The sequence below is a fragment of the Podarcis filfolensis genome (genome assembly GCF_964270895.1).
Source record: "Podarcis filfolensis genome assembly, chromosome: 2".
Lineage (NCBI taxonomy): Eukaryota > Metazoa > Chordata > Lepidosauria > Squamata > Lacertidae > Podarcis > Podarcis filfolensis.
Genome location: NC_139605.1, coordinates 124,097,032 through 124,122,711, shown reverse-complemented (window position 1 = coordinate 124,122,711; position 25,680 = coordinate 124,097,032). Strand labels below are relative to the sequence as shown.

Below are 25,680 nucleotides of genomic sequence, written 5' to 3'. Positions count from 1 at the left end.
TCCCTGGGGCACAGGCCTGGGAAGTGTGTCTGGAGGTCCTTGGATGCCCAGTTCACATTACCCCCCCTTCCCAGCCTCCCTGATCCCTGGTCCAAAGGAAAGCAGAGCAAAATGTTTGGCACTAGCTAGGTTGCAGGAGGTGCCATCCAGCTGCCTTAGGGACTCCAGATTTGTGTAGGGTTTACTCCTGAGCCTTTTCTTCTGCCAAAGATATCCCACAAGGCAGTGGGGATGCAGTGTTTACTCCGAAAACCTTTATCACAGTTTTCTTTCTCCTAGATGGGCTGCCTCCCCAGGTTGATGAACTCCATCTGCCCCTCCTTTCCCTCTACAGCATGTGCAGAATCTGCCTTCTTGACTGTTGGGCCCACTCTTGGTCTTGTCCGCTCAACCTGATGGAGCCCATCTTCACATTCAGGGAAAGGGTTTGAGACGCATTGGTTACCCAAAGCCATATTCTGGGGTGTGGCTGCTGTCCCATGCTGACAGCTTCTAGGAGCCACAGGTGAGAGCTGAGTGTAGGGTGGGGACCAAAGCTGGACAAACTGCTGCAGAAGGAGCACAACGTGCCCCCCACCAGAGGCACTGCCCCTCCCTTAACACCCTATACACCTGCCAGCCCCACCATCACCGATGGAAGTCAGCACTAGAAGATATGATGATAGCTCCCAGCTTACATACTTTTTGAAAAGAATTAGGTACATTAACATGAAGGACAAGTCTATTGATCACTGTTAGCCATAATAGCTAAATAGAGCTTCCATGTTCAGAGGCTGTATATCTCCAATTACATAGTGTTGGGGGAAAACAGGAAGGGGTGACTGTTCCCTCCAGGCCTTTCTTAGCTGCCAGAGGCAGCTTTGAAGATGTAGGAATCACACCTGGGACCTTCTGCATGCAGATCAGATGCTGTACTTCTGAGCCATGATCCATTCCTGAGGCTGCTGGAATTCAGCCCCCATCAGGCCCAGGCAGTGCAGCCAGTGGTCAGGGATGATGGGAGCTGTAGTCCAGCAAATTCTGGAGGGCCACGGATGCCCTGCTCCTGGACTGAATAGGCTCTTTGTCTCATCTAATCAGTCCGTGTTATGTTCTTTAAAAAATGTTAACACATGTAATTTGTCTCTCAGCCAGGCATGCCAGCAAAAACCGCCTCCTCTCTTCCTATTAGTTTTCACACTTCAGGCTAATTTTAGAGTAATATTTACGAATGAACATGAAATATTTACCCCCACTCAGCGCGCTGTGGCACTCGAGTGCAACAGAAGCGTGAAACAGGGAGGAGGTGTTCCACCACATCACTGTCAGCTGGGAAAATTGTTCTCAACCTCCTCATGATGAATGCATCACACTTAGCTTCTTTTTTAAAAAAACGAATGGATGATTTTTGGATGCAAGTTCAGTTGTGCCTTCTCCCCATAGCAATCTGAGACAGAGTTTAATTTGAGGCATGGTTCTTTTTAAGTGGCAGAACAGAGAGTTAACAATGAGCTCCTCTGAGCATGTGCAGAGAACACCAAGAGGCCATCAAAGTTGTATGTTCAGATCAAAGCCTGTCTCAGGTTTCCATGCAGGCTTGAGGTTTAGCTGTGCCTGCCTGCCTGCCTCTCTCTTCTAAATGTAGGAAGAACTCTGCAGGATCCGACCACAGGTCCTTTGAAGTCCAGCCTAACTGTTTCCCAGATCTGCCAATCAGATGCTTCTGGGAAGTCCACAAGCAGAGTAGAAAAGCACCCACCACCATTCCCATTCAACTGGCATTCAGCCATTGGCCAAGGCTCTTTGGGCCCCTCCATCTCTTTTTTGAGCCCCCCCCCCTTGTTCAGGCTGAATGCAAAGCTGGGTGCAGAGCAACGTCTGGATGTTGCATCAGGCTCCCTCAATATTCTTTGGAAGATGGAGCCTCTGCATTCAGTGGTACACTATCTCTGAACACAGAGGCTCTTTTTAATCCACCATTGCCAAAAACCATAGATAGATAGATACCCTCCATGCAGTTTTCTGATTCCCTTTAAAAGCCAGCTATGGTGTGTGTGTGTGTGTGTGTGTGTGTGTGTGTGTGTGTGTGTGAAATTAATTACTAATCAGAGTTCATTAGGAGACTACAGCAGATATCACCCACATTTAACTTCTCTTCCAAGGGGCTACTTTACAAAATGGAGGCTTGCGTCCCAAGTAGCACTAACTCTCTTGTTCCGTTAGTGAAAGGATTTACTCTTGCACAATGGAACATTCCTTTGTCTCCTCCCCCTTCCTCCAAATATGTTCTTAGGCTTCCCTCAACCTCTGGACCGGATTTAGGGAGGCCATGGGATGCGTGAGGGGGAAATTTCATTGCACAAGCTTAAATGCTTGCATTAACAGAATAAAGGCATCGTTTACTGCCCTCATTCAAAACGAGTGATGCTGCTGCAACTTACAATTGGTCAATTGGTTAGTGAAATCCAGCAGATTCATAATTATCGAATATATCACATCCTGATTTCATTCCAACAAACAGTCACATTTTCACAATCAAACTGAGGTTGTTTATGAATTAATTTGATGTTCTGCCCTTGTTTTTAATAAAGTTTAGTAAAGTTACAGCAATATGCAGAGGTGTGAGGGATTTAAAATAATCCCCCCCCCTCAACTTCCTTAGAGGTAAAGGCATCTGTCAGGGGTAGGAAAGGCCACACACTTTCTGACCAGGACTAGAAATGTCCCTGGAAATGGTACTGAGTAGGGGGCGAGGAGGAGATGGCTCCCCTGCATAATGAGCGCTTGGACTATATCATATTCCTATAGACTTAAACTGAAACCTAGTTCAAAATCTTGGGAACCATTCTATCAGTGCAAGCACTTCAGTTTGCCAGATGGACTAATCCCCCTTTTCTCTTCCTCTCCTGACTCTTCCCCAGATCCAATTGGGGTAGGAGGGCAAGGAGAAGAAAGCAGGGAAAGCCCCATTGTGCTAATGGAAGTTCTCGCATGGACTACTGGGGCTCATTTGTTCAAAACGGCCCCTTGAAGAATCACAGAATAAAAAACTGTAGAGTTGAAAGGGGCCACAAGAGCCATCTAGTCCAACTCCTTGCAATGCAGGAATCTTTTGCCAATGTGGGGCTCAAACCCACGACCTTGAGATTAAGAGTCTCCTACTCTACTGATTCCGTGCGCTGCTCTGGTTCTCCAGAAGTGGCTTAGTCATGCTGGCCACATGACCCGGAAGCTGTACGCTGGCTCCCTTGGCCAATAAAGCGAGATGAGCGCCGCAACCCCAGAGTTGGCCACGACTGGACTTAATGGTCAGGGGTCCCTTTACCTTTACTCTACTGATGGAGCTACCTGAGTAACAGAATTTCCAAATGAATTTATAAATGCTAGATTTGTACCTCACTGAGCAAATGACAAACTGTGATGGAATCATTTTGCCCATCGCTGCTTATGCTGCTATAGAACAGAGATGGGCAACCTGTGGGTCCTCCAAATGTACCTGGAGTACAGTTCCCATTATCCCTGGCCACTGGCCATTCTGACTGGGGCTGATGGGAGTTGGAGTCCAAGGACACCTGGAGGGCCACAGGTTCTGTCAGTCTTGTTTTAGCCCCACAAAGATGAAAGAGACCTCTCCAAGGGCTTGCTCACAGGACCCAGGGACGAAAGAACCCCTCATCATCACCATCACCAAAATTTGGGAGGAAAGAGATGCAGAAAGAATACTTCTAAGGGAATATTTCACTTCTCTTTTATGCTAGGATATATGTTCATATTCATAGAAGCATTTGATTGGAACTGCCCTTCAAAATACTCTGCCCCCCCCCATTTTTGGCAGACATAAAAGCCCTCTCCACCCTATGCCAAAGTATAGGAAGGTCAGCTTTTCTGTGCTTCAGCCCCTCCCCTTTTGTGCCCAGATTCTTCTTGCTTGCTTAGCAAGGAGAGCAAAAATCAAGACACCTTTAACTCCTTTTTTTTGAAAACAAGAGAAAGAGAGAGAGAAAAGACTCAGTGTCTTTAATAACCACTCACTTCTCCTGTGGGGAAGAAAGAGCCATACTCGGATCAGGTGAGTGTAATTGTGCCCATTTATTTCTTTATTGCAGTCTTGTCAGAAGGCTTTTTTTAAAAAGGGGAAGAAAGAGATGAAGTAACAAAAACAGCTGTGCAGTTAAAATTTCCACTCGTGGAACCCTCCAGATTCCCATTAGGCCAATCAGCTTTGTTTAAAATAAGAAAGAAAACCAGACAAAAGTTTCCTGTGCAATGGTAGTGATGCTCTTTTTTATATCTATGTCTATATCCGTCTGAAGAGATAAGGGAACAAATTAGTTTAAAAGAATAAGCTGGCAGTGGGTTAAAGTAGTGGCCCTGCAGAGTTGGTTAAGAAAGTACTTGACCCTAAAATACACCCTGTCATCTGGGCGTCTTTTCAGGCACATACAACATAGAAGGTAGCTCAGTTGCTTCAGGGACAATGACAATAAAGCAGAGCCTGCCTGGTGGTGAATACTCTTCTCCCATGCCACTCTTACACAAAAGCAGTTTAAAAATCCATGTTGTGATAACTATGCCTCAGAGAGAAAGGGAGGAGGGGGAGACTGCAGAGGCCTTCCTTGGAATGGGCTCATGGGCCAACATCACCAAACGTATCTTGAGATGCGTAGGTAATGTAGAGGAAGCCGTCGTCATCTTTGTTGGCTTCGTAGACCTCCGCCACAGTCAGGCTCAGGCAGGGCAGGCTCTTGTTGTCCACCAGCAGGTAGAAGGCTTGAGTGGCTGTCAGGGACAGGCGGGCCCTGGGGAGGGGAAGGGAGAGGATCAGTCCAAAGGCCAGTGGAAGGCTGCATTTTGTATTGTTTCAAAAGGGGCAAGGTGGGTAAGCAGGGGTACCTTTAAGTGCAAATGGAATTAATTGTCTTTCCCATCTCTCTCCCCCACATTACCACAGTATGTGAAAACTCCTCCCTACCTCAGACTGTAGACAAACTGAGACATAGATAGATCCCCTGAAACCAGGAATTTGACCCGGCTCAACTGAGGGAGTGTCTTCTCCTTCTGGTAACGCTCAAGCACCACCTGTGTGTGAGGAAAGCATTGGACAATGTCAAGGCACATGATGGAAGCTCCATTGCTAGATAAGCAGGTGTGCTCTTAAGAATGGCAGCCTCTTTGGGAACCATATATAAGTTCCTCCAAGTTCCTCAGAGTAGAATTGAGGGTACTATGTTCAATAAATGGAAACTTGCAATAACTGTGGGAGCCCCAAGCTCGCATCTCTCAGTGTCTCTTTTGCTCTTAGAGTCTTAGAATGGCTTTTGAGGAGTTAGCAAAGCCTCAGTCCAGATTATGCATTCTCAACAGCTTCATGTGATGAGGAAAGACTAAGCAGCTCATGGATTCCATACTCAGTTCAGACAAGGCCACATTTGTACCACACACTTAAAGCACTGTGATATCACTTAAGAGACCCATGGCTTTCCTCAAAGAATTATGGGAGCTGCCATTAAGGGTATTGAGAGCTGTTAGGAGGCTCCTATTGCCCTCAAAGCTACAGGTTGTAGAGTTCTCTGTGAAGAGGGATTTATTACCAAACTGCTGTGGGAATGATAGCTCTGTGAGGAAATTCCCCCTAGAATCTAGGTAGAAAGAGAGGAGGTTTACCGGAATCTTGCTTGGATACTTTGTCCTGATATCAGTTGTTTCCTGCATCCGAGAGGCTAAAAATGAGATTATGACAGATAAAAGTCATCAGAAAGAGTTTTGGAAGTTTCAGCTCTACTAAGAGGAAGACTATCACATTTAACACTTAAATGCCACTTTGAGCTTCTTGAATGAGAAGCCGATTAGAAATAGGGTAGTTTAAAAGTCAACAAGACCTGCCAGTGGAAAGACAGACAAGCAGGTGTCATTCACAGGGAAGACAGAGAATCCAGAGACAATGAGATATGCTGGGGAAATGCTAGAAGGGTGTTATATTTAGCTTAAAAAGAAATAGTCAGAAAGATGCAAGTGGAAAATTAGTAGAAGTTCCAATGCATAATCCAGAATCATATCTCCCACCTCATCATTCAAGTTCATCCCTCAGTTTTTTACCTAAACTTTTCCTCTGCTTGAATGGACGGTCGTCACTCTGGAACCTCAACATCTTTCTTTAAAAACACAAAAGACCCTTTTCTCCCCCTCACCGGCCCTTTCCACTTCCACTCTACAGCACTAACTCAACAGAAATCACCTTGGCCTGCCTTCATTTAAGAGAAGGCCGAGCAGCCTAGGTGGGGCTGGAGCCTGCCTCAGACCTAATGATTGTCACCTGCTGGTGGAAGGAAAGATGAGTAAAACAGAAGAGAGGGGAAGCCTACAGTAGTGCAAGGAGTATTGGTGCACACTTGAGCAATAACCCTGCCAGTTCCTCCTTTAGGATGGAGACAGCCCTATTTTCTGGTAAAAACATTGTCTCTGCCTTGCCTTTCGGCAAGATGCTGGAGATGCTTCTCCACCCCACAACAATAATATGCATTACTTCTACGTCTGCTACATTTCTTTAAATTTCAGCTCTTCCCTCTTTGGAGAATCTGCAGAGTTTACATTTTGGTGGGTGGGGCTTCCCATGCCCATATGCATGCAAATAAATTAATGTACATGAAACCCAGAGGCTCCTTGCTCCCACCTAGTGCCCCAGAAGGTGGCAGAATGCATTTGAGTTGCAGGTTGCAACGGTTGAAGAGTAAGTGCAACCTGTGTGATTTTCATTCATAGAATTGTAGAGTTGGGAGGGAGCCTAAGGGTCATCTAGGCCAACCCCATGTAATGCAGCTATCTTGCCCACAGCTGTCCTTGGGTGGGCTTGAATCACCAACCTCCTGGTTAACAGCCAGACACACTGGTCCATTGTACCACAGGAGTGCACCCACGTTCTCACAGAGGCCAAGCAGATCCCTGTGGGAAGCCCATGAGCAGGACCTGGGTGCAAATTCACTCTCCCCACTTGTGATTCCCAGCAACTGGTCCTCAGGTCCATACTGCCTCCAACAGTGGAGGTGGAACATAGCCATTGCGGCTGGTCTCCAACGAAAGCCTTTCATATATACACCCAAGAAAACACAAGGAGAGCCTTGCAGTTGCAACAAGGAGGTATGTGTCCCAATAAACTTGCACAGGGTTGGGCAGCAAGGTTGTGGCTGAACTTTTGAGAGGGGCAGAGGCCCCTGCACCTTTAACACTTTTGTGAAAGAGGGAATTTCTACCAGTGCAGCTTACATGACAAGATGCACCTGCTGAAATTTTCTCTTCTGCACCACTGTTAAAGGAGCAGGAGTGCCCCCTCTCCTGTTTTCCATCTGACTACCCTAGCACAGGTTGTGCACATTTTAAAGACTTTTGTGGCCTGATCCTGTGCATACTTACTTGGAAGTAAATGCTGTTGAATTCAGTGGGTCTTACTCCTTTAATTTGCCATCATACTCTGGAAACTAATCTGTGGTGAAAACTGGTTATATTTGGCTGTCACAGAATGGTGAATCTGGGCAATGTGCCTTGAATGTGCTTTAAAGATATAATAGCTCCAGGCTGCAAACTTGTTCCTTCAGTGCAGCCCTCCACCTAGTTCCTGGAGAAAGGAACCTCCCACCCACGGCACCTCCATCTCATTAGGATTCAGCCTCAGTTAATTGGAACCCATTCAGCCCAGCATTGCTTCTAGGCGCCAGTCCAACCCTTTCACAGCCTCCCCTGATTCAAATGGACGGGAGAGAAACAGCTGCGTATCATCGGCATTCTGATGACACTGCGCTCCAAGCCCCTGAATGACAGCTCCCAATAGTTTAATATAGATGTTAAATAGTATAGGAGACAAAGTAGACCCTTGCAAGACCCCAAAGCCCTGCAGTTCAATCCTACAACCAGTGCAAAGTATCTGTCTTCCACTGTAGCCAAGGCTACCAGAGATCAGGTGAGACTTTCTGCTCCTATTCCAACCTGACTGGCCATGACATGGGGCTTTCCACTGGGCAAATGGGTTAGATGTTGGTGATCACTCATATTTTATCAATGTAACCTTACCCAAGATGGTTTCACCAGATGATTTGGACAACTCCCATCAGCCCCAACCAGCATGGCCAATGGTTAAGAATTATAGGAGTTGTAGTCTGAAACAAATGATGGGTAGGCTGCATCAGTGCAATGTACTGCTCATGGTACAGGATTGCACCCAACCCACAGCTGCATTGGTTTTCCTCCTGCCTACCCATGCTCTGTCCAACTCCCCCCCCCCAAATGCCTAATAGTTAGTCTTCTCAAGTTCCTAACAAACAGCAGTGCTTGAATTATGAGGGGAAAGGAAGGACCTAATGAAATCCACAACCTCATGGGGTGGGGCACCTTTTTAACCTGAGGGACACATTTCTTTCTGTGCAACCTTCCAGGGGCCACATGGCAGTGGTGGGTGGGACCAGAGGCAAAAGTGGGTTGAGGTGGATTTTACTGTTGTACAGTAGTCTAGTTCCTACACATGTTCACATACCCTTTTCTGTCTGCCATCCCACTCTGGTCAGTGACTGAAATAAATTGATTCATTCATCCTCCATCTAGACAAGGAAGAAGCATGACCAAAGCTCTAGGAGACATTTCAGTTAGGTAAAAATGCTCAAGTGGGGTACAAAAAGGTGTGACTTGGGGAGAACCTAGAGGGTCCTAGTGAGAAGTTAAGAGGGCTGTATGCTGCCTCCAGACCTGAGGTTCCCCACCTCTCCTGTAGCTAATGGTATGTCTCCCAATTTTAGCCAAAATGAAGACGTCCTCCTAGCCTTCTAAAAAGAGCAGGTGTGTTTGGGGGGTAATCTTGGTCTCCCTGCAATCTGAGTACAGCAAAACTTGCAGTTGAGCCAGGTATCTATTGTTCTCCCTTCACTATTAATTTCTGAGCCTCCTTTGAGGATTTCTGAGAGTTATTAAGTGGCAGAGACAAGGGTGGTAGAAGATTGCTGGGGAAACACGCAAGGGTCCCCAGATGTGGATGAGAGTTCTGTATTCTACAGCATTTCATAGGCCCTTGAATCAATGCAAAGAAAATTGGGTGGAAGGTGGAAGGAGGAGATGATAGCAAGAGCGAGGGTGGTTGCCACAGCAACAGCACAAGCTCATTAACAGATTGGATAACCAAAAAAAAAAAAAAAAAAGGATTGGGAAATAAAAGATTCAGAGTTGCTCTGAGAAGAAGAGAAGATGGGGAGGTGTGTTGCTCTTCTCCTGTGAAACAGCTTGTTCTCCAAAGCGAGTGTACCTGTATGTTTGTCTTGCAAATCCATGAAAACTCTTTAAAACTAGGCACTAGGACGGAGTCAAAAGGCTCTTTTAAAGAGTTTTTACTTCTTCCACTCCTACTATGTATTTTGGAAAGATGTTGGTCTGTCTGTTTTTTATAAATCTAGGCACCTCTTAAGATATTGTAACTCAATTTTGCATGGTGTTTCCTGGGATCAAGGAGCAGATTTTTTTAGTCTATATCTAGATACAAAGTGATGTCATTTTGAATTAGGATGGCAGACTGAATCTTTCAAAACTGCACTGATTTTATTTGGTTTCTTAGAATTCCTGAGTGATGCCAGGTGTGAGACTGCTAGTCTTTTATGGGTATCAGTTCACAAGGGAAGCACAACATGGCTAGTAAGTTTTATCTTTCTATTTGTAAAGTAGATGTTTGCATCTGGGCTGACTGGGTACCAAACTGGGATGGGAGGGAGAGAGCCTCAACCAATGAGAGAGATTCACCAGCCTTGCAGAAAAAATACAGAAGTTGGAATGACAGTCTCTCTCCATTTAAACAAGGGGCTATTTTTAGTTTATTGCATTTTTATCATGCTCAGAGTATCCTTAATTCTACCCTCACAAAAGGTATAGGGTAGGCTGAAATTAAAAGACGCCTGCTTCTTGGGAGAAGGGCAATGACAGGCCTAGACAGCATCTTGAGAAGTAGAGACATCACCTTGCCAACAAAGGTCCGTATAGTTAAAGCCATGGTTTTCCCAGTAGTGATGTATGGAAGTGAGAGCTGGACCATAAAGAAGGCTGATCGCCGAAGAATTGATGCTTTTGAATTATGGTGCTGGAGAAGACTCTTGAGAGTCCCATGGACTGCAAGAAGATCAAACGCATCCATTCTTAATGAAATCAGCCCTGAGTGCTCACTGGAAGGACAGATCGTGAAGCTGAGGCTCCAGTACTTTGGCCACCTCATGAGAAGAGAAGACTCCCTGGAGAAGACACTGATGCTGGGAAAGATGGAGGGCACAAGGAGAAGGGGGCGACAGAGGATGAGATGGTTGGATAGTGTTCTCGAAGCCACAAACATGAGTCTGACCAAACTGCGGGAGGTAGTGGAGGACAGAGGTGCCTGGCGTGCTCTGGTCCATGGGGTCACGAAGAGTCGGACACGACTAAACGACTAAACAACAACAACAGGCTGAAATATAGTGAGTGGCTCAAGGTCATCTAGGACACTTTGTGGCTGAGTGAGGATTTGAACTCTGGTCACCAGGATTAGCATCAGTACCCAGTACCCAGGCAGTTCCCAGTGCCCTTGCTTTTCTGACTACTGAATCCCATTGAAACCAGTAGAATGTAGTTCTGTGTGGACATGCATAAGATCAAGCTGCAAATCTGGAAGCAAGAAGGGCACACTCTTTTTTCATCATTAAACTGCCTAAAGTTGCCGCCTCTTCATAATTCTTCATAGTTTAGAAGTTTACCCATATTTTGTTATGAGAAATGAAATCCCAATGGGCAACACATAAATATCGCATGAATGATGAATCACTGATTATGTATCCGCTGCTGTGATGAATTGAATTAAATGGAACATCTTCTGTGGATATTGCTGTGCCAGTGTGATGGCAGGCAGGGACATCTCCCCTGATGCAGGGAAATCTGAGCACAAGCTTATGCAAAGCGGGAGATTTTCTAGGAAGAAACTCCCACCCAAATTATAGGGGAAATTGAGTCTGGACTTCCCAAGAGCCTTTACACGTGTCTACACTATAGACTTAAAGTGGCTCATCTGTCATTCTCCCCCCACCTTGAATGATAATTCTGTGGGTGGGGCTAACTACAAGACAGGAGCTGTGAATGCAGTGCTCTCCTGACTTTCATCATCCTTGACCCTGCTGGCTGAGACTGATGGGAACCAGAGTCTAACAAAAATCTGGAAAATACAACAAGGGTTAATAAGGTACCTGGTGCCTTGAAGCAAAGCAACCTTTCCCAACTTTATGCATATCGTCCAAATATCGTCGAACTCCAGCTCCTTTCAGCCCCAGTCAGCATGGCCAATGGTCAGGAATGATGGGAGTTGTAGTCTAAAACATCCAAAGGGAACCAGATTGGGGGAGGCTGAACCAGAGACCCAAACAGGAGCAAGCCTTGTTCCAGATTATACTATTTTCCCATCTAGCTCTGCATTGCCTACTCTGATGGGCAGGAGCTCTCTAGGGTCCCAGATAGAGGCCTTCCCTGTAATGGTTGTCTGATCCCTTTAACTGGGACCTTCTGGAGTGAATGAGGGAGCTGTCTGAGTGCTTATACTGAGGCTCCTCCCTAGACCAAAGCACTTTTCATCCAGAGTTTTCTCCCCCTGGCTGATGTCACAGGAAATACTAGATCAAAGGTGGCAACCTGAGCCAGGACCCATCTCCAAGGCTAACTGTAAACCACTGTTATCCTGACATTTGAATTCTGTTCCTTTCGGTCTTGTGATTTAATGAGGAGCTGATGTCAAAGCAGGCTCCATAAACCTCCTCAGAAACCTCTTCATTCAAATGCCACAGGTATAATTCACCCGCTGCAAGTTCACAAGACAAGTGGCCTTTTGGAAAACAAATGAGGGCCCATTATGCTAACAAACTTCCTCCCTTTCCTGAGCATTATTGATCTGAGGATTTTCCACCCAACTTCAATTCAAGGCTGGGTAAAACTGGCTGGCTGGAGCAACCTGAGATTCTCCAGAGACTTGAACTTGTGTCATTAGCCCCATTTATGTGCTACTTGCATTCATGTGCAGCTTGGCTACGTGGACAGCAGAGCAGGGCCAGGCTTTCCATTTGTGTGTGTGTGTGTGTGTGTGTGTCCTCTTTTGCTGCTTGAAGTGAAATGGGAAGTGCTGCTCTGCCCTGCCACCCCTGCCACCTGCATCGCCCACCCTGCTGCCTACTCTGCCAGCATTGATGCTGATTTCAGGTGAGACCTCAAGTGCTCCGCAAGATCTTGGACGACTTTGGTTAAACCTAACACAAAATCAGCAAGATCTCGCCCAAAATTAGTGCCAGTGCCATTTCTTTGCCAGTGGAATCCATGGGGGCACTGTGTGAGGAGGTGTGGCACTCCTGCATTTAGTCCTATTGCCTTGGATGTTGTTACTCCTTCCTGCAACAATGTCTTGCTTGTGGCCGATTGCAGAGAGATTCTGCTCAAACACCCACTTGTGCAACACTCTGGGGGTTGTTGGTCTACAACTCCCATAATCTCTGATCAGGTTGGCCAGGAATGATGGGAGCTGGAGTCTTGCAACATCTGGGGTGGCAGAGGTTCCCTACCCCTGGTGTAGGGGCACCCAGTTTCCCAGCTGTTCCAAACGTATGAAGTTCCTACACTGAAGGAGGTGCTTGAGTGCTGGAATTTCTCTGTAGACCTCTGTGCACAAGATGTGGTTGTTTCAGGATGGAGTCATGACGTCAGGGTGGGGTGAAAAGGGTGACCCTGCTCTGTTGTCAACATGGCTAAGTCCTACATATGAGTAATGTGTGAATTGGGCTATTGGGAAAACCCTTTTCAGAAACTATATTTCCATTCTGGGACACGGTAGCTGGGTTTGTTGAGAGAACCAGTGCCTTTGCAGGACACTTGGTTGGATTGTAGGCTCCTGAGAGACACAAAGGGTAGTATGCAATGTTAGTCATACTCAGTGTAAAGGCACTGGGCTGGATTCAACTAACCAGTCCCACTAGCAGAAGCCCTGCACAAGGACTTCTGTTCATGCAATGGGGCTTTCTCATTGGCCTGTGTCCCCCCCAAACTAGTTCAGGGGGTTGGTGTTGGGAGAATGATCAGAAGATTGTGACGTCAAATTCCTCCCGTTGAAATAAATCAAATTGTTACTGGAGTTAATAGACAAGTCCCAGAGTTCTCTATCCCGATCTCACCACTACCCCACTTTCCAGTCTGCATCTAGCCTTTCCTCTTGGTGCCGCCTGAAGTAGCACAAGGTAATGTATGGCATATAAGGCTTAAAAACACAACTCTGAGCTATTTTTAGAAATGATGGGATGAAAATGTTGCCAGTGAAATAAATAAAAGTCTTGGAGCCTTTGGCTTGGTATTAGCTTCAACTGTCAATTATGCCTAACAGCATCCTGGGGAGAATGTTGATCCAACTTATTCTTAATAAAACCCAAGGGAAGCAATTCACTCCATGAAGTTTGGAAGTCCTTTTGCCTTGTAATAGAGGGTGTCTTCCTCCTTGACACTTCTTCACCCTGATCTTATTTCCTGTAGTCTAGGCCTCCTCCAGAGGACCTGTTTATTCAGCCTTCACCCTGATTTGCTTGCACAAAGCTTTTGCAGTGGTTTGACCACGTCCGGCCTTTATTAAGCATTCGTTCTGACTTGTTTAGGGGCAGTTATAGGACAATGAGAATTCATCCTAATTTGATTGTAGGGTGTCATTAATTATTCATGCACCCTAGTCAGTGCAATTCCTCATCACTTTCCAAATCACAGAAAGGCCAGTCTTTTTTAGAAAGTGGCTTTGTCATCCTAGGGCAGCAGAGCTCTTCAATACCACTTTGACTGCACAAAGCTAAAGTTCCAGCCTGCACCCGAATCCCTTCCACAAAATAGCGACACTCTGCAGGCATCCTTAAACCCTCTCAGGCTTGCCCCCTTGCCACAAAGTGTTCCTCCTGTCTTACATCACAGCAGGCTTGTGAGGACGGGGGAAAATCCATTTCCTCTTTCTGCTTCAGCCTCTTCTTCTAGAAGCTTAAGAGGCCAATTCTCCATGCACATTTACTAATAGATTTGCTTTCACAACTTGTTATTGACTCACTTGCCTGCCTATAAACCACAGCTGATGGATTTGTGGACTTTGCTCCTTCCAGTCCTCTGGTCAGAGAACAGCACAGCCTTGATGCATGAAGGAAGGGATATGCCTAGCTATTCGGTGGCAGAGTGCCAACTTTGCATATTTTGAGTTATTTCCCCCCATCTCTCCTATGCTTGATTTGTCTTACAGTTATGAATCAGTGAAATGCAATAGCTTCAAGTGGGCAAGGGAGATCTGAGCATTGACGTATCCTTCCCTGTGAACATTACAGATGCAGCCTCAGCCTCAGGCAGTGCCTGCCGCAGCCATTTTACTGCCTGAAGCAGAGCCCAAATGGTACTCCTCCCCCATAGGACCAACATTTTCCAATCTTGCTGCACTATTTGGACACCAATTACTGCCACCATATGTCCCCTTCATGGTGCCATCTGAAGCAAGTAACTTCACTCGGCTGCATGGCAGGGCCAGCCCTAACTGAGGGTTGGAGGAATGGCTAGCCAATCAGGCCAATAGCTATGTGCAAGGCAGAAATTCAACAGGCAAAGCTTCCTTAATTCCTGCACCACCATGTTGTGGGGAGAAACAATACTTGCTGAATTTCTGACTGCCATGTGGTTGCTTAAGACAGATTATTAAGATTTTGGAATGCAGAAAATTAAAAATAAAAATAAAAAAGAGGGAGCCATCAAATCTAGCACATGAGGAGGCCACTTTAGCTAAACTGTATAATTTAGTATATTAATAATTGGTTTTAATAATTGCATTAATTGGATAAAATTGGCATTGTTATAATAAGGCTGTTATTGGAACGATGACAAAGGGTGCTTCCAGGCAGCCTGTTGATTGAGCATTCATGCTGATGGGTTTGCAGGGCAAAAGCGACAAGGCATTTATTCTTACTTGTTTGTGGAGAAGTTAGATGATGATGTGTCAAGGCAAGTGTTTCTTCGCACTTTCCAGTGAAATTTCCCATCACTCTCCTCACCACAAAAAGCCAGGCCTTTAGGGGACGGAGGTTTGTTGCACAAGACCTCCCAATCGACTGTAATTGTGTGACCTGAATTTGCCAGCATGTAGCTGAATCCCACCTGAAAACAGTGAGAGTCTGGATGTACCCATAATATTTTAATTTTATTTTATTTTGCCAGAAAGGGGTATCATCTCTAACAGACATAACAGCTCATATAGGAATCGTACCTCTGCTTTCATTTTGGCATACAGCTCAGTCATTTTATTTCATCCATTCTTGCTGGGAGCGCTTGACTGCCTCTTTCCTTGTCTTCTGCATCTAAACTATCCCAGAACACATAGACTATGACTCACCCTCCAGTATAATTTACTCTGTTTGACCCCTTGGAAAGCACAGGGCAAGGAATTCCTTCCAGCAACTAGTAGATCAAGCCCGTTAAAATGTTCTGTAGTTGAGAGAGCTCCGTGCCCCGTGGCCTTGGTTTGGGCCCTGTGGATGATGGAGAATCTACATCTGCCTGGAGACCAAAGGGGCAAGCATAGAACTGTGGATTTGGAAGGGGCCACAAGCGTCACCTAGTCCAGCCCCCTTCAATGCAGGATCTGTTTTGCACAGCTTGGGGCTTGAACCCACAACCCTGAAAGAATAACAATTATTTTTATATCTTAGATTTGATGCTAGTTAAACAGAAGTGCTCAGAAGGAAAAATACAAAATACAAATACAAATACAAAATAGATGAAATGAGCAGCCCTGCTTCTTTGGACCCTGCTCTGAAAACAAACTCTTAGCCACTGAGTAATGAACACAGACACTTGCCTTTTCTTTACTCTACCAACATAGGATAAAGAAAAGTGTTTTTTAAACAAACAAACAAACCACACACTAGATTTTGAAATATCCTTTTCTATTGTGTATTGAAATCCAAGCAAACTAATTTCCCGGGAATAAACCTATTTTCATCATTTCTGTTCCAAATTGCCTCTGGATTTCAATCTTCTGCACCAACTTATGTGCCTAAATGCTGCTGTATGCTATATACTTTGGGTAAACGAATCTCTTGGGTTTATGGGAAAGTACCAAAGAGCAATGTCTGAGAGGAAAGTGAGGCAACTCCAAGTGACTTTCTGTATGTGATTTTTAAAAAGAATTTAACAGAGGATCTGAGGGCACGAACAAAGACGTTGTGTAAAAGCAACCCTGGAATACCCTTCAACTTTCAAAACCTGTAGGGTTGCTGGAGGTGTCCTCTTTTGGGGGCAAACATACCTATCCAGGTGGATTTTTTCATTTTAAAGGAAATGTCCAGGGGGGGGGCTCGGGCTGCTCTGCATGCTGTGGCCACTGCCAGCCCAAGCTGGGCAAAGAGGCACATGGGCTCAGTGGCTGCCCCCGCCCCTGCCTGCCTGCCTCTTTCCCCACCTTGGGCTGTCCTCTTTTTTGCTCTTCAAGATATGGCAACCTTAAAACCAGTCAACTAAGGCACTGAGAAGATGGTATGTTTACTATGGGATTTCTCCTCCAGCATTTTTAAAAGAAGCCACAAGGGAGCAGCTGATCCATATTGTGACCCAGAGCTGACCCAGGACTTTTTGCTGCTGGAGGCCTGATGGAAAATGCTGCCCCTCTGCCTCCTCCTGCTCTGAGCGCTTGCTGCCTGCCTGCTGCCTCTTCCTCCTTCTCTTCTGCTGTGCACCCATTGCTTGCACACTCTCCACCTGCTGCCACCTCCTGGTGGGTGGGCTGGCAGGCACAGGGAGGAGGGGGCGGCAGCAGCCATCAAGTGCAGGGCATACTCCATGGAGGCCAGATCTGTCACCCCTCTCAGTTATCTGGAATCTGCCACCCTGAGGCAACTGCCTCACCTAGCCTCACTGCTGGGCCAGCCCTGATGGGACTAGTGTGTGTGTGTGGGGGGGGGGATTGACACTTCCTTTACATTAATTTTCTACCTTAAATCCCCTCCCCGCACTGCTACTTGATACCAAAGGTACAAAAGATACCATTTGCTGCAACGATGCATTCAGCAAATAACAGCTGGGGGGGCGGTTTCCATGGAACAACACTGCCAAGATGGAAGAGCCAACTCTCCTCTGGTACCACAGCCCCAACCTAGATTCCTCATCCCCTTTCACAGCATCTAGATCAGGCTTCCTCAACCTCGGCCCTCTAGATGTGTTTGGCCTACAACTCCCACGATCCCTAGCTAGCAGGACCAGTGGTCAGGGATGATGGGAATTGTAGTCTCAAAAACATCTGGAAGGCCGAGGTTGAGAAAGCTGGATCTAGACAGATATATTCAGTGCTTTTTTTCTGGGGGGGCACAAGGGGAAGCATACCCCTAAACATTTTGTGATCTAAGTTTGGCCTCATTGAGGGGCAGTATTTCAATATGAGTAGGAAAGTGAGAGTACCCCTAAATATTTTTTAAGAAAAAAAGCACTGGGTATATTGATCAGTGGTAGCTGGTAAAAAAAAAGGACAAAAGTGGTAAGGACCTAACAGAAGCAGAGGACATCAAGAAGAGGTGGCAAGAATACACAGAGGAATTATACCAGAAAGATATGGATGGCCCGTACACCCCAGGTAGTGTGGTTGCTGACCTTGAGCCAGACATCCTGGAGAGTGAAGTCAAATGGGCCTTAGAAAGCACTGCAAATAGCAAGGCCAGTGGAAGTGATGGTATTCCAGCTGAGCTATTTAAAATTTTAAAAGATGATGCTGTTAAGGTGCTACACTCAATATGCCAGCAAGTTTGGAAAACTCAGCAGTGGCCAGAGGATTGGAGAAGATCAGTCTACATCCCAATCCCAAAGAAGGGCAGCGCCAAAGAATGCTCCAACTACCGCACAATTGCACTCATTTCACAGGCTAGCAAGGTTATGCTTAAAATTCTACAAGGAAGGCTCAAGCAGTATGTGGACCGAGAACTCCCAGAAGTGCAAGCTGGATTTAGAAGAGGCACAGGAACCAGAGACCAAATTGCAAACATGCGCTGGATTATGGAGAAAGCTAGAGAGTTCCAGAAAGACATCTACTTCTGCTTCATTGACTATGCAAAAGCTTTTGACTGTGTCAACCACAGCAAACTATGGAAAGTTCTTGAAGAAATGGGAGTGCCTGATCACCTCATCTGTCTCCTGAGAAATTTCTATGTGGGACAAGAAGCTACAGTTAGAACTGGATATGGAACAACTGATTGGTTCAAAATTGGGAAAGGAGTACGACAAGGCTGTATATTGTCTCCCTGCTTATTTAACTTATATGCAGAATTCATCATGCGAAAGGCTGGGCTGGATGAATCCCAAGCCGGAATTAAGATTGCCGGAAGAAATATCAACAACCTCAGATATGCAGATGACACAACCTTGATGGCAGAAAGTGAGGAGGAATTAAAGAACCTTTTATTGAGGGTGAAAGAGGAGAGCGCAAAATATGGTCTGAAGCTCAACATCAAAAAAACGAAGATCATGGCCACTGGTCCCATCACCTCCAGGCAACTAGAAGGGGAAGAAATGGAGGCAGTAAGAGAGTTTACTTTCTTGGGCTCCATGATCACTGCAGATGGTGACAGCAGTCACGAAATTAAAAGACGCCTGCTTCTTGGGAGAAAAGCAATGACAAACCTAGGCAGCATCTTAAAAAGTAGAGACATCACCTTGCCAACAAAGGTCTGTATAGTAAAAGCTATGGTTTTCCCAGTAGTGATGTATGGAAGTGAGAGCTGGACCATAAAGAAGGCTGATCGCCAAAGAATTGATGCTTTTGAATTATGGTGCTGGAGGAGACTCTTGAGAGTCCCATGGACTGCAAGAAGATCAAACCTATCCATTCTTAAGGAAATCAGCCCTGAGTGCTCACTGGAAGGACAGATCCTGAAGCTGAGGCTCCAAAACTTTGGCCATCTCATGAGAAGAGAAGACTCCCTGGAAAAGACCCTGATGTTGGGAAAGATGGAGGGCACAAGGAGAAGGGGACGACAGAGGATGAGATGGTTGGATGGTGTTCTTGAAGCTACCAGCATGAGTTTGATCAAACTGCGGGAGGCAGTGGAGGACAGAAGTGCCTGGCGTGCTCTGGTCCATGGGGTCATAAAGAGTCGGACACGACTAAACGACTAAACAACAACAACAACAAAAGCTGGTGTAGTGTCAGGAACGTGCCCCCCGCCCCCCAGGGCACAGCAGAAGGTTCAGAATTGGAAATTGAGCTGAGTGAATGAGAGGCTGACTCTGCAGATGAGGGAGAACTGCTAGATTCAAGACATGCAGCCCCAGCCCCCTTCTTCCTAGGGAAGAAGAAAAAGCAGTTAGCTCACAAGGAGTGGAAGAGTTGGAAGCCGGCCAAAGTCTTGCCACACAAGCATCAGATAAGCTGGAAGCTGAGCCTGTCTCTTCTTCTGGGGAAAAGACAGGCCAAATGATCAGTCCTCACATGAGGAGATGGGAGAAGCTCAGAGACCTGCGGAAGTGGAGGAGGTGGAAAGCAGGGTTCTGGCATCCTTCCTGGTGGGGGAGGGATTCTGATTTAGACTGAGCAAGTCCTTTGCCGAGAGAGGGCAGAAGTTTTGCTGTGGATATGTTTTTTTCTTTGTAAATAAATGCAAATAGCTTACAAAGACTCATTACTGCTTATCTGACTGGCTGCATGCCAGGGATCATTAGCTGTGGTGGGCCAGTGACAAGGAGGCTGGCGTGGTGCACACTCATTGGCAAGAGCTCCCACTCTACTGGGTTGCCTGCACCACCTCAAGCTCCTTGCTGCTTCCCACTCTCCTTCCCAGCAAGGAGCAGGGACTCACCACTCGGGAGGTCAGGTGACTACTGCCACAGCCCCATGCCGTCTGCAGATATATAGGCAGATATAGGCAGATATATAGATAAGGAAAGTGCGCCAGGAGACACAACCATGTAGTAAACAAATTCAGGGCCTAGGCTACTGGCCATAACACATCAGTATGTACTCAATTACATAAATTGTTATACCCTAAGTGGTGGGATTTATGCTCTCACTTTAAATTTGATCACTTTGGCTAGACTACTTAATGGAAGAGAATGGAAGACTTTATAGCATCCCATATAAGAAGAATGAATAGCAAAAACTGTAGATATGCTTGGAGTTGAACCAGGAAAAAATGGGCTTTATTGGGTTTGTCTGTTTTGGGATAGTCTCCAGAAAAACAATGGAGGAGAACAGGGTTTTCCCCAGGGCTGAATGAACATGTCCCTGCTCATATTTGCCACCCTGTTCACAGCCCAACTGCTCTGGGCTTTGCTCCCCTGAATTAGAGAGGTCTGTCCAAAGGAGAAATCCCGTGTAGCAGAATGCTTGATTCCTGGCATCTCTGGATATCTCTCTGTTATTTGGCTAAGTTGATTTTATTTAGCTGAGTATTAGAAACATACACTTGATTTGAGTTGAAAAATGATTTTCATTGATGTCACCTACAAATGCAGCAGTATAAACTGCATATTATGTATTTTCTGTAACTGCCCTGTTAATGATGCATGTCTTCGAAATAATACGTGTAAGCCAGAAGGAAGAATTCAGCAGCAGGAACTGTGGTGATAGAAATCCCCCCCTTTGGGGAGATCCCCGCCCCCCGTCTCAGCTCTGGGAATTAATAGGAACAGAAGTATTTTTAGATGAGAAGACATTACTAAAAATATAATCTCGGAGTGGAACTACACATTCTGTGTTGTTCAATGATTCTTTTTTTGGACCTCTATATTCAGCTGCCAAAGCTGCAGTTTGAAGCAGAAAAGCACCATTGGAGGGGGCGAGGGGCTAGCTTGGCTATTGCAGGAATTAGAAGGTGGTCCAGACCTCTGCCCCAAGCACATAACAGTATTTTTTTCTGCTGAAATTTCCCCCTTCAAACTTTCTGTTTTTGTTTTTTGTTTTGCAGTGTAGGACAAGGCAATATGAGGGAAACCCAGCCAGATGGGCGGGGTACAAATAATAAATTATTATTATTATTATTATTATAAGGAAACAGATTTAAGCAGAAAAAACAACACGGGGGGTGGGGGTGTGTGTGACTCAAGAAGACCCTCTCTGCACACATCAGGGGGGCACTTCAAATGGCAGTCTCAGCAGCTATGTTGTCTAAAAGAGGGGGGGGGGGGCTCCAGAAATCATGGAACTATACATAATTGCTTGAATCCATAGAGCTCTTTCTTGTGTGAGCAGGAATGTACCGGTACTTCCATCTGCACAAATCTCTCCAGTTTCTCCATTCTGCTGCAACCTCTGTGCCATTCCAGACAATGGTAGCTGGGGCTCATTTGGACTTGTAGGAAAGAAGTCAGGGAGCCCAACAGGATGGGGAGCCAGATTTGAGGACAGGCAAACCAGCTATTTCAGGTTTTGTCTCCATCCTGCTCCCTGCTGAGTTGCACAAGGGGCAGCCCTGAGACTAAGGAGGAAGACCCTTCAGCATTCCTCAGATGGAAACAGGGACGTTCTATTCCACACCAATATCACTGCTAGTTGGTTGCCTTTATTGATTTGGGCTCTACCCGCGCCCCGGCTTCTCTAAATGCAATACATAAATGCAAAAAAAATCTGTGCTTAAAATACTGTCATTCTGTGTGTTTCCTCTAATAACCTTTGGACTTGACCTGGAGGAAATGCTCAGAAGTGATGCTGATGTAGAATAGCATGTCCCTATTTTCATCAGAGGAATGTTGGAGGGTATGAGAAGTTGCCAGACAGAGCCATTGCCTGGACTGGTTATAAGTAAGAAGGCAGTTCAGTTGGGTGGGGGGCTAGGTGAGGGCAGGCGAGATTAGTGGGGTAGTACCCTATTCTCCCCCCCCAATAGGCTAGTCTCCACTGATCCATCTTTTAGTGAGGTGGGTGGGACTTGATCTTTATTAATTTGTAGCTGCATGTAATGCTAGCATTTTAAATATTTATTTGGTTTTAAATTGTTTTTATGTGCTATGCTTTATTTTTGTCAAGACACTTAGAAAATTATTACTGTAAAAAGTGACTGATAAATGCAATGATAACCAATCAATCAATCAATCAATCAATCAATCCAGATCATCATGAGTAGCTTTGGGCAGGGGCACAACAAGAGCTTTATATAATGGGGGTGGGCAGTTTGAAGGAACCAGAAAATCCCCATTGCACAAGTGAAGTTCTGCTCAATCTGCTCTGGATCCAACCCATGTTTTCAGGGATGGGGAACCTGATGCCCTTCAGATGTTGCTGGGCTCCAACTCCCATCAACCTCAGCCAGTGTGGCCAAAGGTGAGGGTTGGGGATGATGGGATTGAGAGTCTAGCAACATATGGAGGTTCTCTGCCCTTTCAATATATCATCCCACCCTCAGCACCAATTCTCACATCTCAGGAATTCTTGACACCCTTTGCTCACTTCGAAGCTCTGAGCCAGTCATCCTCTCTCAGACCAGCCTTCCTCAGCCTGGTGCCCGCCAGATGTTTTGGACCTCAATTTCTACCTGCTGGAGTTGATGGGAGTTGGACTCCTCCAACATCTGGAGGGCACCAGGTTGGGGAAGCCTGTCTCCAACCAACTCTCTCCAACCAAGCTTATTGTAAGACTAAATCAGGGCAACCCCTGATTTAACAAAATATAGATAACAATTCTCTCCCTATCTGCTCTCTCTCTATACCAACATTTACACCAATGTGCCAAGGCAAGATTTTCTATTTTCTGTTTATTGCTAAAAAATGTACAGATAATCTCCAAATGGTACTGTTCCCTCCCTACTCCTGACTTTTCTTTTGTTTACATCATATTTCTGTATTACACTTTTATGAACTTTTTATACCTTCTGATGATTTGTAAACTATGTTGTATGATTATTTTAAATCATTGTATTTTCTTAAAATCAATATAACTTACTTTAAGAACAAAAACAAATACAGGACAACCCCATGTAGATTCCGAGTTCCTGACCTCAGAGGAAGGGTGGGATGCAGAAGTGAACCCAGAAACGTGTTCTCCTCTTACCTGACTGCTATGCATCGGCGCTGGCCTTTGAGAAAACGGCTGCCTTCATTAGAACAAATGTCTAGCATGAGGTTCTTGTGTGTCATTAATGGAGAGGTCAAGTTATGCTTGGGTGGATGCACATATTTGAGTGGATTCTAATGCTGTGCATTAGGAATGTGTGCCTTTTGCTTGGGATGAGAATACCGCGGGGCTTGTTTCTGACTCTCTCTTAGATAATTACACTGTAAAACTCAGGTGGGCAACTGGAGAGCAGCCCTGACCGCATATTACCTGGCCCAAGATGCCTCCTGAAGCTGCTTCATTCTTCCATTCCATTAGTGTCCCTTCTTTTCTTCTCCTTCCTGCCTTGTTTGTCTGGCTTTTAAAAGTGGCTCCCACCCCCCTCTTCAATTAGAAGTGCAGTATTATATTTGATAAAAGTAGTTTTTTAAATTTAAAAATCCCCATTTTTCCCCAGTTGTGTGGCTTGAGGAAAAAGACGTTTCCTTGGCAGGGATGTAAGGACACTTGTAATGTGGAATTATTTATGATAATTACAGTTAATCAATAGATAGATACAGTGATATGTCGGGTTAAGAACTTAATTCGTTCTGGAGGTCCATTCTTAACCTGAAACTGTTCTTAACTTGAGGCACCACTTTAGCTAATGGGGCCTCCCGCTGCTGCTGCACCGCCGGAGCATGATTTCTGTTCTCATACTGAAGCAAATTTCTTAACCCGAGGTACTATTTCTGGGTTAGCGGAGTCTGTAACCTGAAGCGTCTGTAACCTGAAGCGTCTGTAAGCCAAGGTACCACTGTAATGGTAAAAGATGCGGCAAACTTCAATTTAAATATGGAATCCATGGAGGGAGGGAAGGAGGTCCAAGGTTCAAAAGAAGCTTGTAATTGAATGTTTGAAAAGGTTATTTTATATGTATAAAATTATTAAAAACCTAATAAAGAAGAAGAAGAAGAGATTGGACTTGATATCCCGCCTTTCACTCCCTTTAAGGAGTCTCAAAGCGGCTCACATTCTCCTTTCCCTTCCTCCCCCACAACAAACACGCTGTGAGGTGAATGGGGCTGAGAGACTTCAAAGAAGTGTGACTGGCCCAAGGTCACCCAGCAGCTGCATGTGGAGGAGCGGAGACGCAAACCCGGTTCCCCAGATTACGAGTCCACTGCTCTTAACCACTGCACCACGCTAGCTCATAATAATAAAAATAATAATAAAAAAAAATTAAATAAATAAATAAGAAAAAAGACTTTTCTTCCCCATGCAACTGAGAACATATGAGCAGGCTTCTGGTGTGTGTGTGTGTGTGTGTGTGTGTGTGTGTGTGTGTGTGCACTTCTCAGAAAGGAAGTAGCTTTCACTTGCTTTCTAGAGGAGTGGCTGTATTGGTCACAGGGGAAGGGGCATTGCTAAGTGGCAGAGCATCTACTTTTCATGCAGAAGGTCCCAGACACAACCCTAGGAGTGCCTGCATCTGTCAGTCAGGGTCGACAGTGCAGAGCTCGATGGACCATCTGTGTGAGGCAGCTTCCTGTGTCCCTATGGTGTGTTGTACTTTAAAAAATAAATCCCTTGGGTAACTTCCAGTTGCGACAACTGACTTTCACAACAACCTTCCGCTTGCACAAATGGGACTTAGCCATTCTCTCCTCACGCTGAAGGAGAACCAAGGAATCTTGCTTAGGACTGATTTTGCCACTGAAAGGAACTGAAATAATAGAATCATAGAATTGTTGAGTTGGAATAAATGCCATGGGCCATCTAGTCCAACCCCCTGCAATGCAACTGGAGTGGGGAAAGTGGTGGGTCTTCAAGACCTTCTTCTTTAGGATATGCCTGGGGGAGATGGTGGGCAATTTTCCTGGGGAAAGAAAAGCAGGGCTTAAGGGTTCTGCATGTATTAGAGACAGCATGGGATTTAGGGCAGTGTGGGTGGTTGTCCTGCACAGGGCATTGAGCTGGGGGGGGGGGCTGCAAAATTGAGATGATCCATCAGCAAAATTTTGGCCTTGCACGGGGCTCCATATTAGGAAAGATTACCAAAGTCCCTGGAGAGAGAGAGAGAGAGAGAGAGAGAGAGAGAGAGAGAGAGTTAAATTTTGTTTATGTACTTGAATATTTATGACCTGCTCTCCTAAAATAAATCAAGGCACCTTAAAGCATAAAATACAAAAAAATCAACCGAGATCTTTAAAATATAATAAGAAACATTCATAAACAGCATTAGATACTGGTTGCCAAAGGTTGCCACCCTAGACAACAATTCACTAACCACTGGTCATGCTGCCACCACGTCCCTTCTGGGAGGAGCTAGTAGCTCCAGCGGAGCAGAGTCCCTTTGCCACAGCTCCTGGCGCCCACTTCCAGTCTTGCCACATCAGCGCAGCCATCCTGAGCAGTGATGGATTCCTCCAGATTGGAAGAAGGGGCTTCCATGTTGTTGCACTTGGGTGGTGGTCAGTGGCGTAGCGTGGGTTGTCAGCACCCGGGGCAAGCAAGTAATTTGCGCCCCCTAACCCGTGGATTTGCGCCCCCTAACCCATGGATTTGCCCTAACCCAGATGTTGCGCCCGGTGCGGCCGGCCTCCCCTGCACCCCCCACGCTACACCACTGATGGTGGTCCCTCTCCCCCTGAGAACATGCCAAAGCCTTC

At 45.8% G+C, this 25,680-nt stretch overlaps 1 protein-coding gene across 3 annotated transcripts in view; it reads right to left on the bottom strand.

The window, feature by feature from the left end:
- Positions 1-4,049: 4,049 nt before the first annotated feature.
- LOC310756133 (microtubule-associated protein 1 light chain 3 gamma-like) overlaps positions 4,050-25,680 on the bottom strand; it is a 123,744-nt gene continuing 102,113 nt past the window's right edge. The window contains exons 2-5 of one of the 3 annotated variants that reach the window (XM_083599834.1): positions 7,387-7,456; positions 5,644-5,699; positions 4,952-5,058; positions 4,050-4,778 (exon numbers count right to left, since the gene is read on the bottom strand). In XM_083599834.1, coding sequence (XP_083455960.1) covers positions 4,607-4,778; positions 4,952-5,058; positions 5,644-5,691 — 327 coding nt within the window. In that variant the 5' untranslated portion in view covers positions 5,692-5,699; positions 7,387-7,456 and the 3' untranslated portion in view covers positions 4,050-4,606. Of the gene's footprint in view, positions 4,779-4,951; positions 5,059-5,643; positions 5,700-6,075; positions 6,189-7,386; positions 7,457-25,680 lie in introns of those variants that run through there. The other 2 variants (XM_083599833.1, XM_083599832.1) reach the window with 2 other exon arrangements.